The sequence below is a fragment of the Somniosus microcephalus genome, chromosome 2 (assembly GCF_052327205.1).
Source record: "Somniosus microcephalus isolate GS21.2 chromosome 2, FLI_Smic_1.0, whole genome shotgun sequence".
NCBI lineage: Eukaryota > Metazoa > Chordata > Chondrichthyes > Squaliformes > Somniosidae > Somniosus > Somniosus microcephalus.
Genome location: NC_140988.1, coordinates 214,142,194 through 214,164,619, shown reverse-complemented (window position 1 = coordinate 214,164,619; position 22,426 = coordinate 214,142,194). Strand labels below are relative to the sequence as shown.

Sequence of the window (22,426 nt, the reverse complement as noted above, 5' to 3'; positions counted from 1 at the left end):
CATCCAACTGTCACTAATAGTGCCAGGCGAAACGGAGGGGGGCACCACTGAATTTCCGGTACGGGGCGCCAAAAAGGCGTTGCACAATGAAATGACGTCATGATCTGGCTGCGCCCGCGAGCGGGTGCAAAGACTTAGCGCCAACGCGAACAGGCTACTCAATATGGCCGGATGCGCTAGGATCACTGCGCACGTCCGAAAATTGGGTAACGCCCCAAATCTCGGGCTCTTTAGGCGCTAATCGCTGGCGCAACCAATCGAATTTCTAGGCCTCTGTCCCTAATAACAGATTTAAATAGTAGAGGTTCAAATGGCACTGAATGAGAATGAGCTCAGATTGTAATTATCATCGAACCTTTGAGTGGTGTTTTTAATCCTAATTGTTGCTTTTTCTCTGCTCAAACCTCCAGCTATACCACAGACCATGCTTTGAATAAGGGTGCAGGCTACAGCTTGCCTATCTCTATGTCTTTCCTAATGCTGCTACTCAGTTCAGCTAGGAGCAGTGCAAGAGCTCTTTGTTTGGAAGTGCCTAGTCAATGTTTACTGTTGCTTTCTGCTGAAATATGAGATCAGAAATTAGTGCGGGTAATATTTGGCAAGAAGCTATTTCTATTACTTGCTGGCACAGTTTACATTGACGCAAAGCACATGAATTATGGGAAAACAAGTGCTGCCAACACTCAAAATTTCATTAACAACTGTTTTAATATAGCTGGGTATTGAATGAATGAAAAAAAGACTTGCATTTATATAGCGCCTTATACGACCTCAAGATGTCCAAAAGCCCTTTACAGCCAATGAAGTACTTTAGAAGTGTAGTCACTGTTGTAATGTAGGAAACGCAGCAGTCAATTTGTGCACAGCAAGCTCCCACGAACAGCAATGTGATAATGGCCAGATAATCTGTTTTTTAGTGATGTTAATTGGCCAGGACATCAGGGATAACTCCGCCGCTTTTCTTCGAAATAGTGCTGTGGGATCTTTTACACACACTTGAGAGAGCACCTGAGAGGGGCCTCGGTTTAACGTCTCATCCGAAAGAAGGCACCTCAGACAGTGCAGCACTCCCTCTGTACTGCACTGGAGTGTCAGCCTAGATTTCTGTGCTCAAATCTCTGGAGTGGAACTTGAACCCACAACCTTCTGACTCAGAGGTGAGTGTATGACCACTGAGCCACGGCTGACACAGTGAGCGAGTGAGATGTGAGTGTTGGCAAAGTGAAAACAGGAAAAAACCATTAGGGCCAACAAGTCTGCCCTTTTTCATTGATCAATAACACTTGCCTGACTTCTCATCATATCTCTGAACCCCTTCTCTCCAGACAGGCACACAATTCTCTTAAAACCATTTATACTGTCCACTTCAGCTTACCTGGTATTCCACAATTCTATTAGCCACTTGGTGAAAAAGTTCTCTCCAACATCTCTTCATAGTTTTAAACCAATATTCCTCCCTTCACTGCACCCGATTGATTGTCAGACAAGAAACAAAGGATTATGATTAACGGCTGTTGCAAAGATTAGAGAAGGGTTGCAAGTGTTGTAGCCCAGGAGTCAGTGTTGAGTCCACTTTTGTTCTCGATAATTTGGACTTTGGGATTGGAATATTGAAAGTTGCTGACGATACAAAAGGAGAAGGTTTGGAAAACAGCAGGAGGGGTGTTATAAAAATTCTAGAGCATATAGATATATTAGTAGAATGGGTAGACAACTGGCAGATGCAATTTAATGCAGAGAAGTATGATGTAATGCATTTTAGGAGGAAAAACAAGGAATGGGAGCATAAAATCAATGGAAAGACGCTGAAGGGTGTGGTGGAACAGGAGACCTACAAGTTCAAATTTTTGAAGTGCGAGTACAAGTAGACAAAGCTATTAAAATGGCAATAGCATTTTAGATTTTATAAATAGGGGCATAGAATACAAGAGTAGAGGTTATGATAAATTTGTATACGGCCATTGTTAAGCCACATTTAGACTACTGCGTGCAGTCATATGAATCCATTATAGGAAGGACATTAAAGCCATAGGGAGTATACAACATTGATTCACCAGTATGATGCATTATAGTTGAGTACAAATTCCTCCTGCAGTACTGCAGTGATGTCCAAGCTGCAGGTCAGGGTTAACTGCGAACAGATCACAGCAGGTTGGGTAGTGCTCAGCCCCTTAGAGGTTAGGACTTTTACATAGAATTACGTAGAGAAACAGGCCATTCAGCCCAACAAGGCTATACTCCACAAGAGCCTCCTCCTCCTCCTCCCACCGTACTTCACCTCAACCTATCAACATATGGTTCAGTTCCTTTCTCCCAAATGTACTTCTCTAGCTTCCCCTTAAATGCATCTATAGTATTCGCCTCAACCACTCCATGTGGTAGCACATTCCACATTCTCATCTCTCTCTCAGTGAAGAAAATTCTCCTGAATTCCTTATTGCATTTATTAGTGATAATTTTATGTTGATGGCCCCTAGTTTTGGACACCCCCCCACAAATGGAAATATCTTCTCTACGTCTACCCTTTTGAATCCCTTCATAATTCTAAACACCTCTAACAGGTCACCTTGTTCGAGATAGTCATTGCCTACCACTTATGTGGCACAAAAATCACCTGCTAATTGTCAGCCCAAGCCTGAATGTTGTCCAGGTCCTGCTGTAGGCTTCATTATTAGAGGAGTTGTGAATAGAGCTGAACATGATGGAATAACCCACAAACAGCCCCATTCCTGACCTTATGACAGAGGGAGGTCATTGATAAGCAGCTGAAGATGGAAGTGTCCTTGGCCCAACCATGTACTTCTCACTTATCAAGTAATCCAATTACATTAGTGACAGAATGATTACCATGATAAGCAAAAAATCCTCTTACTGATTTTATATTCAGCCTTACCAGGTCCTCGGGCATCTTTCACTTTAGTGATTTCTATCTTAGTGAAAGCTGAGTTTAATGAGATACATGTAAGAACATAAGAATTAGGAGCAGCAGTAGGCCATACGGCCCTTTGAGCCTGCTCCGCCATTTAATAAGATCATGGTTGATCTTTGACCTCAACTCCATTTTCCTGCCCGATCCCCATATCTCTTGATTCCCCTAGAGCCCAAAAATCTATCAAACTCAGCCTTGAATATACTCAACGATTCAGCATCCACAGCCCTTTGAGGTAGCGAATTCCAAAGATTCACAACCTTCTGAGTGAAGAAATTTCTCATCTCAGTCTTAAATGGCTGACCCCTTATTCTGAGACTATGCTCCCTAGTTCTAGACTCTTCAGCCAGGGGAAACAACCTCTCAACAACTACCCTGTCAATCCCCCTCAGAATCTTGTATGTTTCAATGAGATCACCTCTCATTCTTCTAAACTCCAGAGAGTATAGGCCCAATATACTCAATCCCTCCTCATAGGACAACCCTCTCATCCCAGGAATCACTCTAGTGAACCTTCGTTGCACCACCTCCAAGGCAAGTATATCCGTCCTTAGATAAGGAGACCAAAACTGTGCACAGTACTCCAGGTGTGGTCTCACCAAAACCCTGTACAATTGTAGCAAGACTTCCTTACTCTTATACTCCAACTCCCTTTGCAATAAAGGCCAACATGCCATTTGCCTTCCTAATTATTTGCTGTACCTGCATTCGAACTTTCTATGTTTCCTGTACAAGGACATCTAAATCTCTCTGAACACCAACGTCTCATAGTTTCTCACCATTTAAAAAATGCTATTTATTTCATGTTCTCTCTTCGACTTTCCTCTCTACAGTACATTGTTTTGATTCACTGTGAGAACTGTGTTTACTGACATAACAACAGTGATTGCACTTCAAAAGTAATTTGTGGTAAGTGCTTTTACACGTTTCCAAAATAGATCAAATATAAATCTTTCTTTCTCCTGATCTGAACTTTTGGAATCAGTGTTAAGGCAAATTTATGAAAAAATCCACCTCTCTAAACCTGAGAGACACATCTTACTCAACATTTAAAATTGATTGTTACTGCAGTAACAGTCTTGGGTAAAAATGAAAAAAAAAATTAGCAGAAGGTCTGGAACGTTCTGTTAAAAAAGACAGTAAATTGTTGCTGAAGAAATTTCTATCTACTTCTGAAAGTGATGTAATATACAATAATAGGTGCAACTTCATAGAAAAACAGCAAGGCCCTCAATTTGAAAACCACTGAAGAAATATGCAGTCATTGGCAGGAATTTGCTGTGGGTAATCAAGGTGAACTAACAGCGTTTGGCGTTATTACCCCTCTGAAAATGACCACAACTTTGCTTCGCCGCTGACCGCAAATTCCAGCCATATTGTTTTGGTAGATTTGTAATGTTACACGGCATCATAATAGGTTTTACAGACACAAGTCAGAACAATGGAATGCAAATGATCTAATTCCACTGTACATCAGTCTATTCTGAAGATGTTAATAATTCCTAAATGTATCCTTTGTAATCACCGTCCTAATTGCTAGCTGCAAAAGTAATCTTCAACCTCTTATCATCTTTGAGTCTCCACAGAAGTCAAGACACTTTCCAAACCTGACAACATCAACTAAAATAATGCTAGCGCCTGTGTTTCCCTGTACACAAATCCATCACTTCCAGGATCACATTATGATATAACATCGCAAATATATTGCTTTCTAGGAAAAAGAGCACGTTGAACACCAAGGTCTTCTTCCAATGTATTGAGTAACACAAGGTCAGCTTTTTTAAAAAAAACATTAAGCTTTGAAGTTCTGCCAAGTTGCTGGAAGTTTCAGGTCATGGTCACCTTTTCTTATGACGTCACTGCCATTTAGGTACTTGGAAAAACTGGTTACTAGGGAGCTGATGCTTTCCTTATAGTTGCTTAAGGACATTAGTATCTCATTATCATGGAGATCTTATAAACAATTTATTTTTGATGTTCATCATTCCTAATTCTAAGATCTGAATTGTTTCCAGAATGAGTTTTAAGAGTGCATCCAGCTTCACCTTGAAAAATGTTCTGCTTTTAAACAATTTATCCAGTGCATGCAAATTCTGACACTAAAATTTATTTTCTCACAGTAAGAGCAAAAACAATTGCTGAACCTTTTAACTTACCCACAATTTGTATGAAACACTTTTCTTATAATTTTCAATTGATTTTAAAGACATGTCTCAAGCAGCACTTGCTTATTAACAAGTTTGTCAGCGAGTTGCCAGTCTGCTTCTTGAATGCAGGGGAATGGCACAGAAGAACTATTGCTGCTGGATGCACAATCTCTTGTGTCTGTTAAGCCCAGTCAATATCAATGTTTCAGTACTCTGCAAAATGGTGTTATCACCCCAGCATTGTCACTTTATTAATGAGGTCCTGCAGGCAGATTTTAGGGAGCTAGGAAAGAGATTAAAAAGCAGGACCTCAAAGGTAGTATTCTCCAGAAAAATCCCGGTGCCACGAGCTAGTGAGTATAGAAATAGGAGGAGAGCGCAGATGAATGCGTGGCTGGAGAGATGGTGCAGGAGGGAGGGCTTTAGATTCCTGGGACATTGGGACCGGTTTTGGGGGAGGTGGGACCTGTCCAGGCTGGATGAGTTGCACCTCAACAGGGCCGGAACCAATATCCTCACGGGGAGATTTGCTAGTGCTGTTGGGGAGGGTTTTAACTAAATGGCAGGGGGATGGGCACCAGGATGTAACATTAGAAAGGAGAAACAAGGGCCTAGAAATTCAGTATAGCCACTTTTGGGGCGGTAAAGTCGGGCGGCCGCTAAAGTTTGCGCCCGGCGCAAAGTCGTGCCCCCTTCGCCGATATTCAGTCGCATCGCCCCAAGAGGTTGCTGCTGCGCTAAAACAGGCGATGCACGACTATCTTTAGGCGCTAAGCCGGCGGTGCTGAGCGATACCCCCGAGGCCGGGCGCAGCGCAGATGCGGCGAGTTCTTGATTGACGGCAGACACTCTGGCGCCGGTCAGCTCTTAAAGGGGGAGGGTGGATTTGTTTTTTTGTAAGGCCGAGACTGATAGTTTTGTGTTTTTGGAGGGGGCTTCTCCACATGAGCATGTAATGTGGGAAGGGCAGAGGTTTTCAATAAATTATTGCTGTTAAATTGCAGTGTGCATGGTTTTTTGGTTAAGTCCTGGTTGCCCTGCTCGGCTGAGGGCTTGTGGAGCGGCTACATTCATCTGCTGACATTGGCACAAGCCATTCCCTGAGAGGGTGCCTAGAACCGACGTTCAATAAGCCGGCGACGGGCGGCCCTTGCACTTTGTACCTCCCTCCTGTGCTGGTCCTCCTCCTCCTCCTCCTGCTCCTCCTCCTGAGGTAGTCCTCCAATCTCTGGTGGCAGTGCCTGAGTCCTGCGGATAGCCAGGTTGTGCAGCATGCAGCAAACGACCACGAAATGGGAGACTCGCTCCGGCGAATACTGTAGGGCTCCACCGGAACGATCCAGACAGCGGAACCGTTGCTTCAGGACGCCGATTGTTTGTTCGATGATGTTCCTGGTCGCTTGATGGCTCTCGTTGTATCCCTCTTCAGCAGGGGTGCTGGGCGCACGGAGCGGGGTCATCAGCCACGTACACAAAGGATAGCCTTTGTCCCCGATAAGCCATCCTCGTGGGTGAGGCTGTGCCTGGAACATGTCTGCCACAGAAGTCTGTCGCAGGATGAAGGCATCGTGGCTGCTGCCTGGAAAGCGGGCATTGACAGCTAGGATGAGCTGCCTGTGGTCACACACCAGCTGGACGTTCAGCGAATAGTAGCCCTTCCGGTTGCGGTAATCCTCGGCATTCTCCAGAGGTGCCCGCAAAGCCACATGCGTGCAGTCAATGGCGCCCTGCACCATGGGGAAGCCCGCGAATGCTGCAAAGCCCATTGCACGCTGTTGCTGCTTGGCAAGGGCCATGGAGAAGGAGATGAACTGACGTCTCCTTTTGAAAAGGGCATTGGTCACCTGGCGGATGCAGCAATGCACGGCGAACTGGGAGATGTTGGCAATGTCCCCAGTAGCGGATTGGAAGGAGCCGGTGGCATAGAAGTTGAGAGCCACCGTCACCTTCACTGCCACCGACAGAGACGTCCTGCTCCTCAGCTGTGGCTGCAGATCACCGCCAAGCAGCTGGCAGATCTCTGTGACCACGTCCCTTCTGAATCGCAGCCTCCGAACACACTGCTCCTCAGACATGTTGAGATAGGAGAACTGCTGGCGGTATACCCTGGGTGGGTAAGGCCTCCTTTGCCGACGCCTGTTGCCCCCTCTCCGTCTAGCCAGGGCTGCCACTCTCTCACGGCGTCTGTGAGCCCTTTGGATGTAATTGAGAAAGCCAGCGTTGACACCCATTGCAGCCCCCATAATATGCTGGCAAACAATGAGATGTCAATGAAGGCAAAGACAATTGGAAAGCTGTGGCCTGAAGCCAGAAGTACATGTCCTAGTGTTGGGCCAAAGCAGAAAGCTCTCTACCTTGGTCTCTCTCCAAAGATCCGTTTGTCAAGAAGGAGTGCTGCAAAATGGCAGCCTTTTATAGTGCAGGAGGAGTGCCCTTTAATTTGCGCCCCCCGCGCCCCGCATCGGCTGAGCACCGTTCCACTCTAACAGTCGCTAGGGGCGCCAGGCGCAAAATGGGGCGGCGCGACTGAAGTTCCGGTTGGGGGCACACAAAGGGCGTTGCACGAGGAAATGACGTCATGATCTGCGCGCGCAGCTGAGCGCGCGCAAAGACTTTGCGCCGCCGCTAAATCTCTAGTGAAGTTGGGGCGAGGCGCAGATCGCGCTGCGCCCGGGCGCTAGCCGCCTAGCGCCCGACATCTACTCCTCCTAAGGCGCTAGCGGCTGGCGCAACCAACTGAATTTCTAGGCCAAGGTGCCTAAAGGATTGGGAGACAGATAGCACTAGAGTAAGAAATAGTACGGTATTAGGTGGGGTCAGATTAAGAGAGAATAGAAGAAGTTCCAAGGTAAGTTTGCAGACCATGTGTGTAAACGCACGAAGTGTGGTAAATAAGGTTGGTGAGCTGCAGGCGCAAATAGCCACATGGGAATATGATGCTGTGGCAATAACGGAGACCTGGATACTGTTCAGGAAAGACAGGGAAGGAAAGAAAGGAGGTGGGGTGGCAGTATTGATTAAGGAGAATATTACAGTGCTGGAGAGAGAGGATGTCCCGGAGGAATCAAGGACAGGATCTAATTGGTTAGAGTTAAGAAACAATAGAGGTGCCATTATACTACTAGGTGTATTCTATAGGCCACTAACTAGTGGGAAGGATATAAAGGAGCAAATTTGTAGGGAAATTACAGAGAGGTGCAAGAACTATAGAGTAGTGATAATGGGGGACTCCAACTATCCTAATATAGACTGGGATAGTAATAGTGTAAAGGGCAGAGAGGGGGAAGAATTTCTGAAGTGTGTTCAGGAGAAGATTTTTGATTAGTATGTTTCTGGCCCAATGAGGAAGGAGGAATTTCTCGATCTGGTTCTGGGGAATGAGGTGAGTCAAGTGGGTCAAGTGGAGCAAGTGATCATAGTATCATAAGGTTTAGGTTAGCTATGTAAAAGGACAGGGAGCAATCTAGAGTAAACGTACTTAATTGGAGGAAGGCCAATTTCAGTGGGTTGAGAATGGATCTGGCCTGGGTAAATTCGATTCAAAGATTGGCAGGCTAAACTGTAATCAAACAATGGGCTGCCTTTAAAGAGATGGTTTGGGTACAGTCAAGGTACATTCCCACGAGGAGGCAATCAAAGTCAGAGCTCCCTGGATGACAAAAGAGATATGAGAGTAAGATGAAGCAGAGGAAAAGGGGGCATATGACAGATGCCAGGTTGAGAATACAAGTGAGAACCAGGCTGAATATAGAAAGATCACAGGGGAAGTGAAAAAGGAAATAAGAGGGGCAAAGCGAGAGTATGAGAATAGATTGGCAGCTAATATAAAAGGGAATCCAAAAATATTCTGTAGCCATAGAAATAGAAAACGGGTAGTAAGAGGAGGGATGGGGCCAAAAAGGAGACCTACGCAAGGAGGAAGCAAGCATGGCTGAGGTACTAAATGAGTACTTTGCATGTGTCTTTACCAAGGAAGATGATGCTGCCAAAGTCATAGTGAAAGAGGAGGTAGTTGAGATACTGGATGGGATAAAAATTGATAAAGAGGAGGTACTAGAAAGGCTGGCTGCTGTACTTAAAGTAGATAAGTCATCAGGACTGGATGGGATGCATCTTAGGATGCTGAGAGAAGTAAAGGTGAAAATTGCAGAGGTACTGGCCATAATCTTCCAATCCTTCTTAGATACAAGGGTGGTGCCAGAGGACTGGAGAATTGCAAGTAAATGATAATCTGGACAAAATTAACAGTCACTTAGACAAGTGTGGGTTAATTGAGGAAAACCAGCCTTTGTTAAAGGTAAATCGTGTTTACCTAACTTGATTGAGATTTTTGATGCGGTAACAGAGAAGGTTGATGAGGGCAATGCGGTTGATGTGGTGTACATGGACTTCCAGAAGGCGTTTGATAAAGTGCCACATAATAGGCTTGCCAGCAAAGTTGAAGCCCATGGAATAAAAGGGACATTTGCAGCATCGATACAAAATTGGCTAAGTGACAAGAAACAGAGCGTAGTGATGAACAGTTGTTTTTCCAACTGGAGGAAAGTACACAGTTGTGTTACCCAGCTTTTCTTCATATATATGACTTGAACTTGGGTATACAGGGCACAATTTCAAAATTTGCAAATGACACAAAACTTGGAAGTATAGTGAACAGTGAAGAGGATAGTGATAAACTTCAAGAGGACACAGACAGGCTGGTGGAATGGGCGTACACGTGGCAGATGAAATTTAACGCAGAAAAGTGCGAAGTGATACATTTTGGTTGGAAGAATGTGGTACAAAGGGTACAATTCTAAAGGGGGTGCATGAACAGAGAGACCTGGGGATATATGTGCACAAATCGTTGAAGGTAGCAGGGCAGGTTGAGAAAACGGTTCAAAAAGCATACGGGATCCTGGGCTTCAATAAAAAGAATGAAACCAGACGGACCACCCGGCATCGACCTCGGCACCGGCTACAGACACAGCAACGACACACCCAGCCCAGTCAACCCTGCAAAGTCCTCCTCACCAACATCTGGGGACTTGTGTCAAAATTGGGAGAACTGTCGCACAGACAAGTCAAGCAACAGCCTGACATAGTCATACTCACAGAATCATACCTTTCAGCCAATGTTCCAAACTCCTCCATCACCATCCCTGGGTATGTCCTGTCCCACCGGCAGGACAGACCCAGCAGGGGTGGCGGCACAGTGGTATACAGTCGGGAAGGAGTGGCCCTAGGAATCATCAACATTGACTCCGGACCCCATGAAGTCTCACAGCTTCAGGTCAAGCATGGGAAAGGAAACCTCCTGCTGATTACCACCTACTGCCCTCCCTCAGCTGATGAATCAGTACTCCTCCATGTTGAACACCACTTGGAAGAAGCACTGAGAGTAGCAAGGGCACAGAATGTACTCTGGGTGGGGAACTTCAATATCTATCACCAAAAGTGGCTCGGTAGCACCACTACTGACCGAGCTGGCCAAGTTCTGAAGGACATAACTGCCAGTCTGGGCCTGCGACAGGTGGTGAGAGAACCAAAACAAGGGAAAAACCTACTTGACCTCGTCCTCACCAATCTACCTGTCGCAGATGCATCTGTCCATGACAGTATTGGTAGCAGTGACCACCACACAGTCACTGTGGAAGCGAAGTCCCGTCTTCACACTGAGGATACCCTCCATCATGTTGTGTGGCACTACCACCGTGCTAAATGGGATAGATTCAGAACAGATCTAGCAGCTCAAAACTGGGAACCCATGAGACGCTGTGAGCCATCAGCAGCAGCAAAATTGTATCCCACCACAATCTGTAACCTCATGGCCCAGCATATCCCTCACTCTACCATTACCACCAAGCCAGAGGACCAATCCTGGTTCAATAAGGAGTGCAGAAGAGCATGTCAGGAGCAGCACCAAGCGTACCTAAAAATAAGGTGCCAGCCTGGGGAAGCTGCAACACATGACTACATGCATGCTAAAAAGCAGAAGCAGCATGCTATAAACAGGGCAAAGCGATCCCACAATCAACGGATCAGATCAAAGCTCTGCAGTCCTGCCACATCCAGTCATGGACCATTAAACAACTAACGGGAGGAGGAGGCTCCATGAATATGCCCATCCTCAATGATGGCAGAGCCCAGCACGTGAGTGCAAAAGGCAAGGCTGAAGTGTTTGCAATCATCTTCAGCCAGAAGTGCCAAGTGGAAGGTCCATATCGGCCTCCTCCCGAGGTCCCCAACATCACGGAAGCCAGTCTTCAGCCAATTTGATTCACTCCACGTGATATCAAGAAACGGCTGAGCGGACTGGATATAGCAAAGGCTATGGGCCCCGACAACATCCCGGCTATTGTGCTGAAGACTTGTGCTCCAGAACTGTGGGAGTACCTTCACCACATGGACTGCAGCGGTTCAAGAAGGCGGCTCACCACCACCTTCTCAAGGGCAATTAGGGATGGGCAATAAATGCTGGCCTTGCCAGCGACGCCCACATCCCATAAAAAACAAATAAAAAAAAAGGCACTGAGTACAAAAGCAAGGAATTTATGATGAACCTTTATAAAACAATGGTCCGACCTCAACTGGAGTATTGTGTCCAATTCTGGGCACCACACTTTAGGAAGGATGTGAAGGCCTTAGAGAGGGTGCAGAAAAGATTTACAAGAATGGGTCCAGGGATGAGGGACTTCAGTTACGTGGACAGATTGGAGAAGCTGGGGTTGTTCTCCTTCGAGCAGAGAAGGTTGAGAGGAGATTTGATAGAGGTATTCAAAATCATGAGGGGGTCTAGACAGAGTAGATAGAGAGAATCTGTTCCCATTGGCGGAAGGGTTGAGAATCAGAGGACACAGATTTAAGATGATTGGCAGAAAAACCAAACACGGCATGAGGGAAAACTTTTTTATGCAGCGAGTTGTTATGGTCTGGAATGCACGGCCTGAAAGAGTGGTGGAGGCAGATTCAATTGTGGCTTTCAAAAGGGAATTGGATACGTATCTGAAGGAAAACAAATTGCATGGCTATAGGGAAAGGGCGGGGAGGTGGAACTAGCTGAAGTGCTCTTGCAGAGAGCTGGCACGGGCTCGATGGGCTGAATGGCCTCCTTCTGTGCTGTAACCATTCTATGATTCTACACAGAGGGGCTGTCTCAGACATCAGTGAAAGATCCAAACCTCACCTGCAACACAGAGGCCAGCAAATGATAATTTATCATAAGTGGAACATCCTGAACTCACCGTTGTGGATAAAACAATGAAATACACAAGATGCCCAAATGTAGGAAGGATGTTGTAGTGCAATGCACAAAACCCAGTACTATGAAAATAATTATCAAGCTCCAGAATGATTTCTCTTCTCTTCGTTGTAGTTTGCTCTGTTATTGGTGCCTATAACCAGGTTGTTAAATCTGTGACATAAATTTTTCCTCTCAGAATGGAAAACTAATTTCTGGTTTTTTCCCCCATACTATACAAACAGCAACAACCGTCATCCATCAAGAGCTGACACAAGATAAAATGGAACAGCTTATACACACAAGAACCAAACAAAGAATTTGATTTCAAGCACCCTGATTAATGGCCCAAAGTCTGCAGTTTGTCATTTATATTGGCTTTTTGCGTCTTATCAGAAATTCCAGTTACAGAACATGGACACATTCAAAGTGGTGTACAATAAAAATGTCACAATGCCTTAAAGGCATTAAATATAACAGCTAAAATAAACTAATTTTGGTCATTTTGTGTTTAGTAAATAAATATATTAGCTACTTGGACAAATGGAGTTTTGAATATTGGTGCAGTAATCCCAATCTTTTCAAACAGGATAGGGAGCAAAACATCTTAATTCTTGCTTAGCCAGAGAGGAAACAAATGAATTATACATAGAAAAAAAATTAAATAAAGTTGCTCTGTATTGTAATGTCAAAACTAGTATTTTAAGCATTACTTTCTAAAATTTGCAATAAAGTATTTTTAATTGCACTATTTATTGCTAACTTGGTTTGAGTACCACAATTTATTTTTAAAAACACAAAATAACTTTATTTTTGAACTGTTACTGAATAAATGGACAATCTTCAGATCCACTGTTAGGGTATGGTAGCCTAATGATTATGGGAGTGGACTAGCAAAGGTCATCAGTTCAAATCCCAAAGTTGTGAAATTGAATTCAATAAATTTGGTAATGTGTGGGCTGACACCATAGTGGATTGTTGCAAAAACACAACTGGTTCACTAATGCCCTTCAGGCAAGAGAACCATGACTCCAATCACACATTATGTGGTTGACCCAATGCCCTCAGGGAAAATAGGGATGAGCAATAAATACTGTCTTGAATGTTCAATTACTATCGTTTGTAGGGCTCATCCCTTTGAGTTACCTTTTCTCATCTCCTTAAGCACAGAAAGCAAATGTAATCTACTTTAATGAAGTTTAATAAAATCAAATTCTTTAAAGATACATTTTGCTACTACAATGATTATGTGTATATACCATATAGCTAACTTAGAATCTGTGATAAATATTGTAATTACATCAGAGGTAGACTTTTTAAAAAAAAGAGCTTTAAAACCACAATAGGTGTAGTTTGAGTCTGCCTCTGAACTTTTCAATGCTCTAAATCAAAGCTGTTGCTGTCATTTGGTAAAGATATTGGACCGCAGCGAAAATAAACGTAAAAAAAAATTCTCCCTTAGCTAAGAGCATTGACTGTAGACCTGTCACCAAGGGTCTATTGATGCTATTCCATAATAGCCTCAAAGACCTGTTGGAGCAGCAAAGTGCTGAGCTGCCCTATAATTAAGAGTTTTATGCATATCTTAAATCTGTAGGGTGCCACAATAAATGGGGCTGTAGCAGAAAAGAAACTCCATTGTTTTCTGTTTGGTTAAAATACAAAATATAGCCATGGAGGAGATTTAATAAGAGTTTCTTTTTAATTAATAGTGATTAGATAACTCTGGTTGGAGAGTCGCTGACGAAAGGTCATGAATTTAAAATTGTCACTAAGGCCGGAATTTTGCAGCGATCAGCAGGGACGATCGGTGGCGGGTTGGGTGGGAAAGTGTTTTTTATTAAAGCAGGTTGGGACCCCACTGTGAACCCGCCGCCACGCGCCTTTCCCAATGTCGGAACTGTCAGCGCTGAGCAGACCTGACACACAGCGGCGGGTTCACAGCAGGGGACCCAATTCAAGTAATGAGTGGCTTGTTTAGAGCCACTTAATGATTTTCAGCTTACCTTTTGCATTTGACAGCTCACCCACGGGGTCCACGCTGGTCATGGACCACATCTGTCAAGCTGAGGTGGGAGTTCAGTGGTCATTGAATCAGCTGTTGAGTTGACAGCTTCAAATGTAAAGTAAAAGCTCCCACCTTACAGAGATATCTTCCCTCAGCCACAAGCTCTTCCTCACTGCATTTCCACAACAGATTCACCATGCTAATTAACAACAGAAAATGCTGGAAAAACTCAGCAGGCCAAGCAACATCCATGGAGAGAAAATAGAGTCAACGTTTCGGTTCACCATGCTGCAAGTCTTTACACAAGACTTCATCCAGTCTGACCTCATTACCTCTCTCACCATTGACAGATCGCTTCTGTCATCTCTACTTCGCCTGCCATCTATTCCATCAGCATGGGTGCCCTTTATACTCTCTCACCTTTATCCTCAGAATCCCACCACGATCAGCCCCAACACCAGCAGCACCTGGCACACCAGCAGCACCAACAACACCACCAACCTTCTCCGCACAGGACAGAGGGCATCAGCACCTGATCACATTGCTGCCCAGGGTGTCAGGGATGGCCTCACCATGGCCAGATTTACTTCCCTTGATGCTGTACACCTGGTTGCCACGTGACGCGCCAGGTTGGCACCACACCACACCAACACCATAAAGCATCCCTACAATGCCCAAGCCATTCCTTTCACACTCATCACCATTGCAGGGTGTACCGTTATGTCTCACCATTCACTGCAACTCACTAAGCCACTTCCAAAGGTGCGTACAAATCTGTCCAAGAATGCAAAGTGGCAAGTGAAGTAGAGATGACAGAAGCAATCTCTCAATGATGAGAGAGGTAATAAGGTCAGACTGAATGTTAACAGAAACTTTACATGAACATTGTGTAAGACACCCAAGTGCCTACTCTCGAGTGTTGTTAGTTGGTATGATTGCACTAGGATGAGGGCGAGTGTGAGGGGTGGCTAGTGAGATGGGGATGTGATAATATAGATAGAGAGGGATGGGTGGAGGTCCAAGGTAAGTTGGTGTGAGTAAGGGTGTGCAGGAGTAGGGTAGGGAAGGCAGAATGATGGTGATGTGATGAGAGGCACAGCAGGATGAGGTTGAGTGTGGCTTTGTACTAACGTTTTGTAATCTACTGAGATTATTGAAACGTTTGTGGCATTGCACCCAGGTCCTCCTGACCACATCCCTGCTTGTGCCCTCCTCTGCAATGTGCAACCAGGTTGTGTTGATCTCCTGGGAGGTCTCTTGCACCCATGGGAAGGGAAGAGGACCTCCCTGCGTGCTGTGACTCCCTCCATAAGCATATAGAGGGGGTCATGGGAGAACTCGGGTGCAACCCTGTGCCTTTGTGCAGTGATTGTCAGTGTTTGCAGCACCTCAATGCTGTAGGACACTGACAGCACAAATAAGACAAATGTGGCCATGGTCCCTTTAAGGAAACCAGCTGATGACGCATCATGAAATGACGTCACCAGACCAGCTTCCTCTAATTGGCTGGGAAACGCGCTGGGCGGGCTTAACAAGCCCAATCAAGGGAAATTCATTTCACAGAGCGGGATGGAGCCAGCAGTGGGGTCGGGACCTGCCACCGACGTCGCCCGCCACGGACCCACCGAGGTGAGCAAAATCCCAGCCTTAGAGTGGGACGGAAGAGTTTATCAGAAATTTCATTATACAGAGGGTTGGCTTTGCCACAGGGAGTGGTTAAAGCAGAGACTGTTGCACCATTTAAGGGGAAATTAGGTAAATGTTTGAAGCAGAGGAAGATAAAGAGCTATAGAGACAGAATTGAGCAGTGAGATTAGTTTTGGATTGCTGTAGCATCAAGCTGACATGGACACAGTGGCGTGTTTCAGTGCCATAAACTTCTATGGTACTAACAACTGCAATTTGAAATATATTGTTCATTCTACTTTTTAAATTGCCTCCAGCTGCCATTTCAGATTTCTGACTTAATATGTTGCCATATAACTAAAATTTATAATAAGAAAGACATATAAAGGCAAATAATTCACATTAAATCCATAAGCATACCCATGAAAATTTATATTTAGTATTATAAGTCCATACAGGAAGTTCTCACAGCAGAGACCTGGGCTTGAGTTCTGCTTCAGTCCAGACCACAAGGTTCTGGAGATTTTCAGCTCAGTGGGCAAATTGTGTGTGTGAATGTGAGCATCAGTGTGTGTGTGTGTGAGAGAGAGAGAGAGAGAGAGGGAGAGGGAGAGAGGGAGAGGGTGAGAGAGAGAGAGAGAGAGAGAGGGAGAGGGAGAGAGAGAGAGGGAGAGGGTGAGAGAGAGAGAGAGGGAGAGAGAGAGAGATTCATAATTGTTGTGGTTTTTACTAAGTGCACCATGCCAACCAGGTAGAAAAGAAGCTATCAACTGGGCCAGGCAGTTAAAACTCCTATGACAGCCTGTGTTACAATAAACAGGCAGAAAATTTACAAGCAATAGTGAGGCATGAGGGGAAAAAAATAGATTTAATTGTTTTCATTGTATTGAACCGTTAAGATATTAAATAAAAATTCAAAGTTAGAAGGTGTTTAGGATGAGTTTTTTTTTTGTCTTGCTGAGGGGGCTGATGTGTACATCAAGAAGGAAGGAGATATTTACGAGGAACTTTGATGCTGAATGCAGAAATTGCCCCACGGAACTTATCTCTTCCTATCTCGACTCTATCTTTGCTCCCCTTGTCCAGTCTCTTCCCACCTACATCCACGACTCTTCTGACGCCCTCCGCCACTTTAACAGTTTCTAGTTTCCTGGCCCCAGCCGCCTCCTTTTCACCATGGACATACAATCCCTCGACACCTCCATCCCCCACCAGGATGGCCTGAGGGCGCTCTGCTTCTTCCTTGAACAGAGGCTCAACCAGTCAACATCCATCACCACCCTCCTCCGCCTGGCTGAACTTGTGCTCACATTGAACAACTTCTCCTTTGACTCCACTCATTTCCTCCAAATTAAAGGTGTTGCTATGGGTACCCGCATGGGTCCTAGCTATGCCTGCCTTTTTGTGGGATATGTGGAACACTCTTTGTTCCAGTCCTACTCAGGTCCCCTCCCTCACCTCTTTTTCCGGTACATTGATGACTGTATCGGTGCCGTTTCCTGCTCTCGCCCTGAACTAGACAATTTCATTCACTTTACCTCCAATTTCCACCCTTCCCTCACCTTCACATGGTCCATCTCCGACTCTTCCCTTCCCTTCCTCGACTTCTCCGTCTCCATCTCTGGGGATAGGTTATTGACCAACATTCACTATAAGCCCACTGACTCCCACAGCTACCTGGGCTACACTTCCTCTCACCCTGCCTCCTGTAAGGACTCTATTCCATTCTCCCAGTTTCTCCATCTCTGCCGCATCTGTTCCGACGATGCCACCTTCCACGTCTTCCTTTTTCCTCAACCAAGGATTCCCCTCTACCGTGGTTGACACGGCCCTCGACCGGGTCCGTTCTATCTCCCGCACTTCAGCCCTCACCCCTGCCCCTCCCTCCCGGAACCACGGTAGGGTTTCCCTTGTCCTCACCTTTCACCCCACCAGCCTCCACGTTCAACGGATCATCCTCCACCATTTCCGCCACCTCCAACGTGATCCCACCACCAAACGCATCTTCCCCTCCCCTTTCAGTATTCCGTAGGGACCGCTCCCTCCGAGACACCCTAGTCCACTCCTCTCTCACCCCCAGCACCCCTTCCCCTGGCACCTTCCCGTGCAAGCGCAGGAGATGCAACACCTGCCCATATACCTCCCCCCTTCCCACTGTCCAGGGCCCCAAACGCCCCTTCCAGGTGAAACAGCGATTTACTTGTACTTTTTGCAATTTAATATACTGTATTCGCTGCTCACGATGTGGTCCCCTCTACATTGGGGAGACCAAACGCAGATTGGGTGACCGCTTTGCGGAACACCTCTGTTCAGTCCGTAAAGGTGACTCCGAGCTTCCGGTCGTCTGTCATTTCAATTCACCGCCCCATTCCCACTCAGACCTCACTGTACTCGGGCTCTTGCATTGTTCCACGGAAGCTCACTGTAAACTCGAGGAACAGCACCTCATCTTCTGATTAGGCACTTTATAGCCTTTCGGACTCAATATCGAGTTCAACAATTTCAGATTATAACCTCGGCCCATATTATATTTTTATATTTTTTATCCACACTTTTGGTTTGTGACTTTTCCTTTTTCTCTTTCTCTCTCCCACATGGCAGCTGTCTTTCACACTGCCGGCGCATTTCACACTTCATCTAGAGCCATTGTCTGTTTCTTTACCTGTCCTATTACTATCTCGTCTCACCTTGAATATCTCTTAATGTCTCTTCTTTCATCCCCTCCCCCATTTCCCAGCCCCCAAACTGCCTTTTGTTTCATTTCCTGCCTTTTCTCTCAGTTCTGTAGAAGGGTTTCGACCCGAAACGTTGACTCTATTTCTCGCTTCACGGATGTTGCCTGGCCTGCTGAGTTTTTCCAGCATTTTCTGTTGTTATTGCAGAAATTGCTACTTGAGTCAGTCAGTGGACCAAGGTAAATGACCACCTGTTCAAGGTCCTGGTTACTGGAAATTCAACAGGGTGTAAAATCTCCTTGGTATAGTGCTACACCAACAATAGCCTTAGTATGAACTACAAGAGCAACATGACTATTTGTGGGGCGGGGGGGGGGGGGGGGGAATTATGTAAATAATCATGAAAAAAAATTAGGGAAAGTAGAAACAACAGTTTTAGCTGTGGTTCAGTTGGTAGCATCCTCACCTCTGAGTCTGAAGGTTGTGGGGCTTCAAGTCCCATTCCAGGGTCTTGAGAACAAAAATCTAGGCTGACACTCCAGTGCAGTACTGAGGGAGTTCTGCACTGTCAGAGGTGCCATCTTTCGGATGAGACATTAAACCGAGGCCCCGTCTGCTCTCTCAGGTGGACGTAAAAGATCCCATGGCATTATTTTGAAGAAGGGCAGGGGAGTTATCCCCGGTATCATGGCCAATATTTATCCCTCAATCAACATCATTAAAACAGATTATCTGGTCATTATCACATTGCTGTTTGTGGGAGCTTGCTGTGCGCAAATTGGCTGCAGCGTTTCCAATATTACAACAGTGACTACACTTCAAAAGTACTTCATTGGCTGTAAAGCACTTTGGGATGTCCGGTGGTCGTGAAAGGTGCTATATAATTGCACGTCTTTCTTTCAAAGAAGCACTTACACCTTAAGCAAATACATCAATTCAACCATGGGAGGTAGGGTAAAATGAGAAGAAGAGGCTTTGAGAGGGTAAAATAAAGTTGCTTGGACATCAGGCACGTTTTCTAAAGTAGTGGGAATTCTGTCTAGCACATATTAAAGTCCTTTATTGATCACGCTGTCTGTGTGTGTCACACTCACTTCCCAGAGCACTTTGTTGGTAAATATTATAAAACAGCTTATTTTCTGACTCACCGTGAAGAATGCCAAGGAATATCTGCTATTCTTCAGTAAAGCATGCATCTCACACCATCAGTAATGTATAATAATATTTTTAAATCTCATTTTAGTGACATAATATATTGCCTCAGTAAACTTACTTTTATTGAGGGAGATAAACTGCTGTTGCATTTAAGTATACGGCCATGGTAGGCATCAGAAACTACACTTCAGGTCCTGGACTACCCGTGAGATATGACACGGGAGATCTACTAGTTTGAAATATTTTATTAAAACAAACAGATAGCAATAATTTCAAAAGCACAAATAATTTCAAAAGCACAAATAATCGGAAAGAGTGCACTTATCTGGATTTAATACAAAAGGATTTAGTCTTACCTGGTGCTACAATAGATTCTGATATGCAAAGCCTAACAAAAATTAATGCTTCCCATTCATTACTACCGGTTTTTATTAACATAATTCACAAATAATATCCCCAGCGAGATTAACTCTGATTTCACTTTCTGTATTCTTTTAAACTTACATCTAATGGCATGCATCAGCTCCTCTGCTTGCTTCTGGGCCAGTATTTTGAGTTTCTGTTCTGATACTTTTCCCTGAGAAAGTTCCTGTAGCAGTGTTGTGTCTAGAAAAAGACACAGAAGGTACTATAAAAAATTTATAAATAAATTACATAAAGAACTTGTGTAAAAATGAGTGAATATAGAGTTCCCCCTGACTGTCTGATCTCATAATCATACTCCAGAACAAAGACAGTAAGCAGTCATTATAGTCCCACCCCAATTGAAAGTTTAAGTTAATATAATTTAACTAACCATTTAAAAATTATAACTGGAATTTTAACTAAGTTTAAATCCTGGGGCCCTGGATAAGCTTAACTCAATCTAAGCAAGCCAAGTCCACTACTGATAACTGCTCAATTTTACTTTTTAAACAAAATGTCAAAATGAGTACCTTTAGGGACAACTCAAATGTATACAGCTGAGAGAAGAGAATGAATTATTGCTACAGGATCTAAAAAGTCAGTTGTTATGAAACAATTACTCAACATCAACTAAATTATAATTAGGAACCACTATCAAGGAAAGCTGCAAAATTTGGGAGGATCTTTTTTCTGCTTACCAGGATTTACACTAAAGTGCTGAACCTAAACTGTGCTCTGGGACAACCAAAATAATTCAGAATCTGTTTTGAGCATAAATTAAATACTGGAATAATAGTTCATTTTTCTGATTAAAATACATCGGGCGGTCATTTCTCAGAGTTCCAGTCGCTCTGCCTCCGTAACTTCATTAGAAGTGTAGCAGAAACCCCTATTTATGCGCGTAAATGGGGTTTGTGCAGCACTTCCGGTGAAATTATAGCGGCTGAGCGGGAGCAGCTCTGAGGAAATTCCTGGACATTATCTTCCATTGAGGGCATGAACCATTTCCGAACGCCCCCCCGCCTCTTTTATTTCCCCTGCCCTTCCAAGTCCCTTCCTAGTTTGCACATTGTCAATATCGCTTTTGCCCAGCTGGCTGTATGCATGCAATAATGACCTAAGGGCTATACTTCACCTAGCTTCCTTTCTGCCTGCCTGGCCTCCATGCTGTGCCATTGAGCATGACTGGAATTGGGAATTCAATGAAGTGGGGGCTCTTATCTGCTTCCCTCCAGTCTTTTGAACTGAATGTTGGTGCTTCCCAGTGATAGCCACTTAGAAAATTTATAGGTTAAATTTACCTCCGCGTTCATTTAAAATAAACTCCACTGGATTGCTGACGCCTGATGCTGAACACTGAGGCACAAGCAGAATAACTTTAACCTTCTGTAAACGTGGATCTATCGGCTCAATGTCAATGAATCTCTGAGGTATCAGTTTTATGTCTGTAAAGCAATTAGACAAGACATATTTATGAGGCTACTTTTACTTGACTAGGCAAACTGTACATTTTCTCTCTTTCCTACAAGCAACAAGTTATTTTATTTTTCCCATTTTTAAGTTTTTAATGTTCGTCAAGGTAAGATACGTTTATGCTGGGGAATAGAACCCTTCTTATTACAGTCACCCAGTGAAAGCATCACACACCCGCAGGACAGATATAGCACAACCATTTGCAGAATTAAGCTCTCTCTACATTGCTCCAATATGCCTCAGCCCCGACCCCAATTATAACAGTGAGATATTTTTCCACTTCCCACACCAGCCACCTGTGGCCTCTGCGTAAGATTGCTAAATTAGTGAGTTTTGTACTGTAGGGCCCATGTCCCTAAGAACTGGATTGCCACTGTCCAGTTATTTCACATAGGGGCCTAGAAATTGGGTATAGCCCCGCTTGAGGCGCTAGAACTGGCGGTGCGCTAAGTTTATAGCCAGACGAAACTTATCGCTGCCTGGCGAGATATTGGGTTGCATCGCCCCCAAAGGGGATTGAGGCGCTAATTCAGCCGTTGCACGGTGCTCCTAAGGCGCAAAAGTTCAGGCGCTACTCAATATCGATGCGGACGGGCGCAGCGCAGGTGATCTCAATTACGGGAAACCACGAGACTTCCAGGCGCCGGTCGGCTCTTAAAGGGGTGGGTCAGTCAGCCTGAGCTTCAACACCCAACGCCCTGTAGGCCTCAGAATCGGCGCTCGCCCTTCTCTGGCGTTAGAAACTTGTTCAGCATGGAGAAGGTTAGACAGAGAGCAGAGCGCTTCAGC

At 44.8% G+C, this 22,426-nt stretch overlaps 1 protein-coding gene across 6 annotated transcripts in view; it reads right to left on the bottom strand.

The window, feature by feature from the left end:
• LOC147123219 (protein NSUN7-like) overlaps positions 1-22,426 on the bottom strand; it is a 185,528-nt gene that overhangs the window by 89,246 nt on the left and 73,856 nt on the right. For 5 of the 6 annotated variants that reach the window (XM_085969118.1, XM_085969093.1, XM_085969103.1 and 2 more), the window contains 2 exons: positions 21,466-21,609; positions 20,264-20,365 (listed from right to left, as the gene is read on the bottom strand). In XM_085969118.1, coding sequence (XP_085825244.1) covers positions 20,264-20,365; positions 21,466-21,609 — 246 coding nt within the window. The remainder of the gene's footprint in view (positions 1-20,263; positions 20,366-21,465; positions 21,610-22,426) is intronic. The other variant, XM_085969109.1, reaches the window with a different exon arrangement.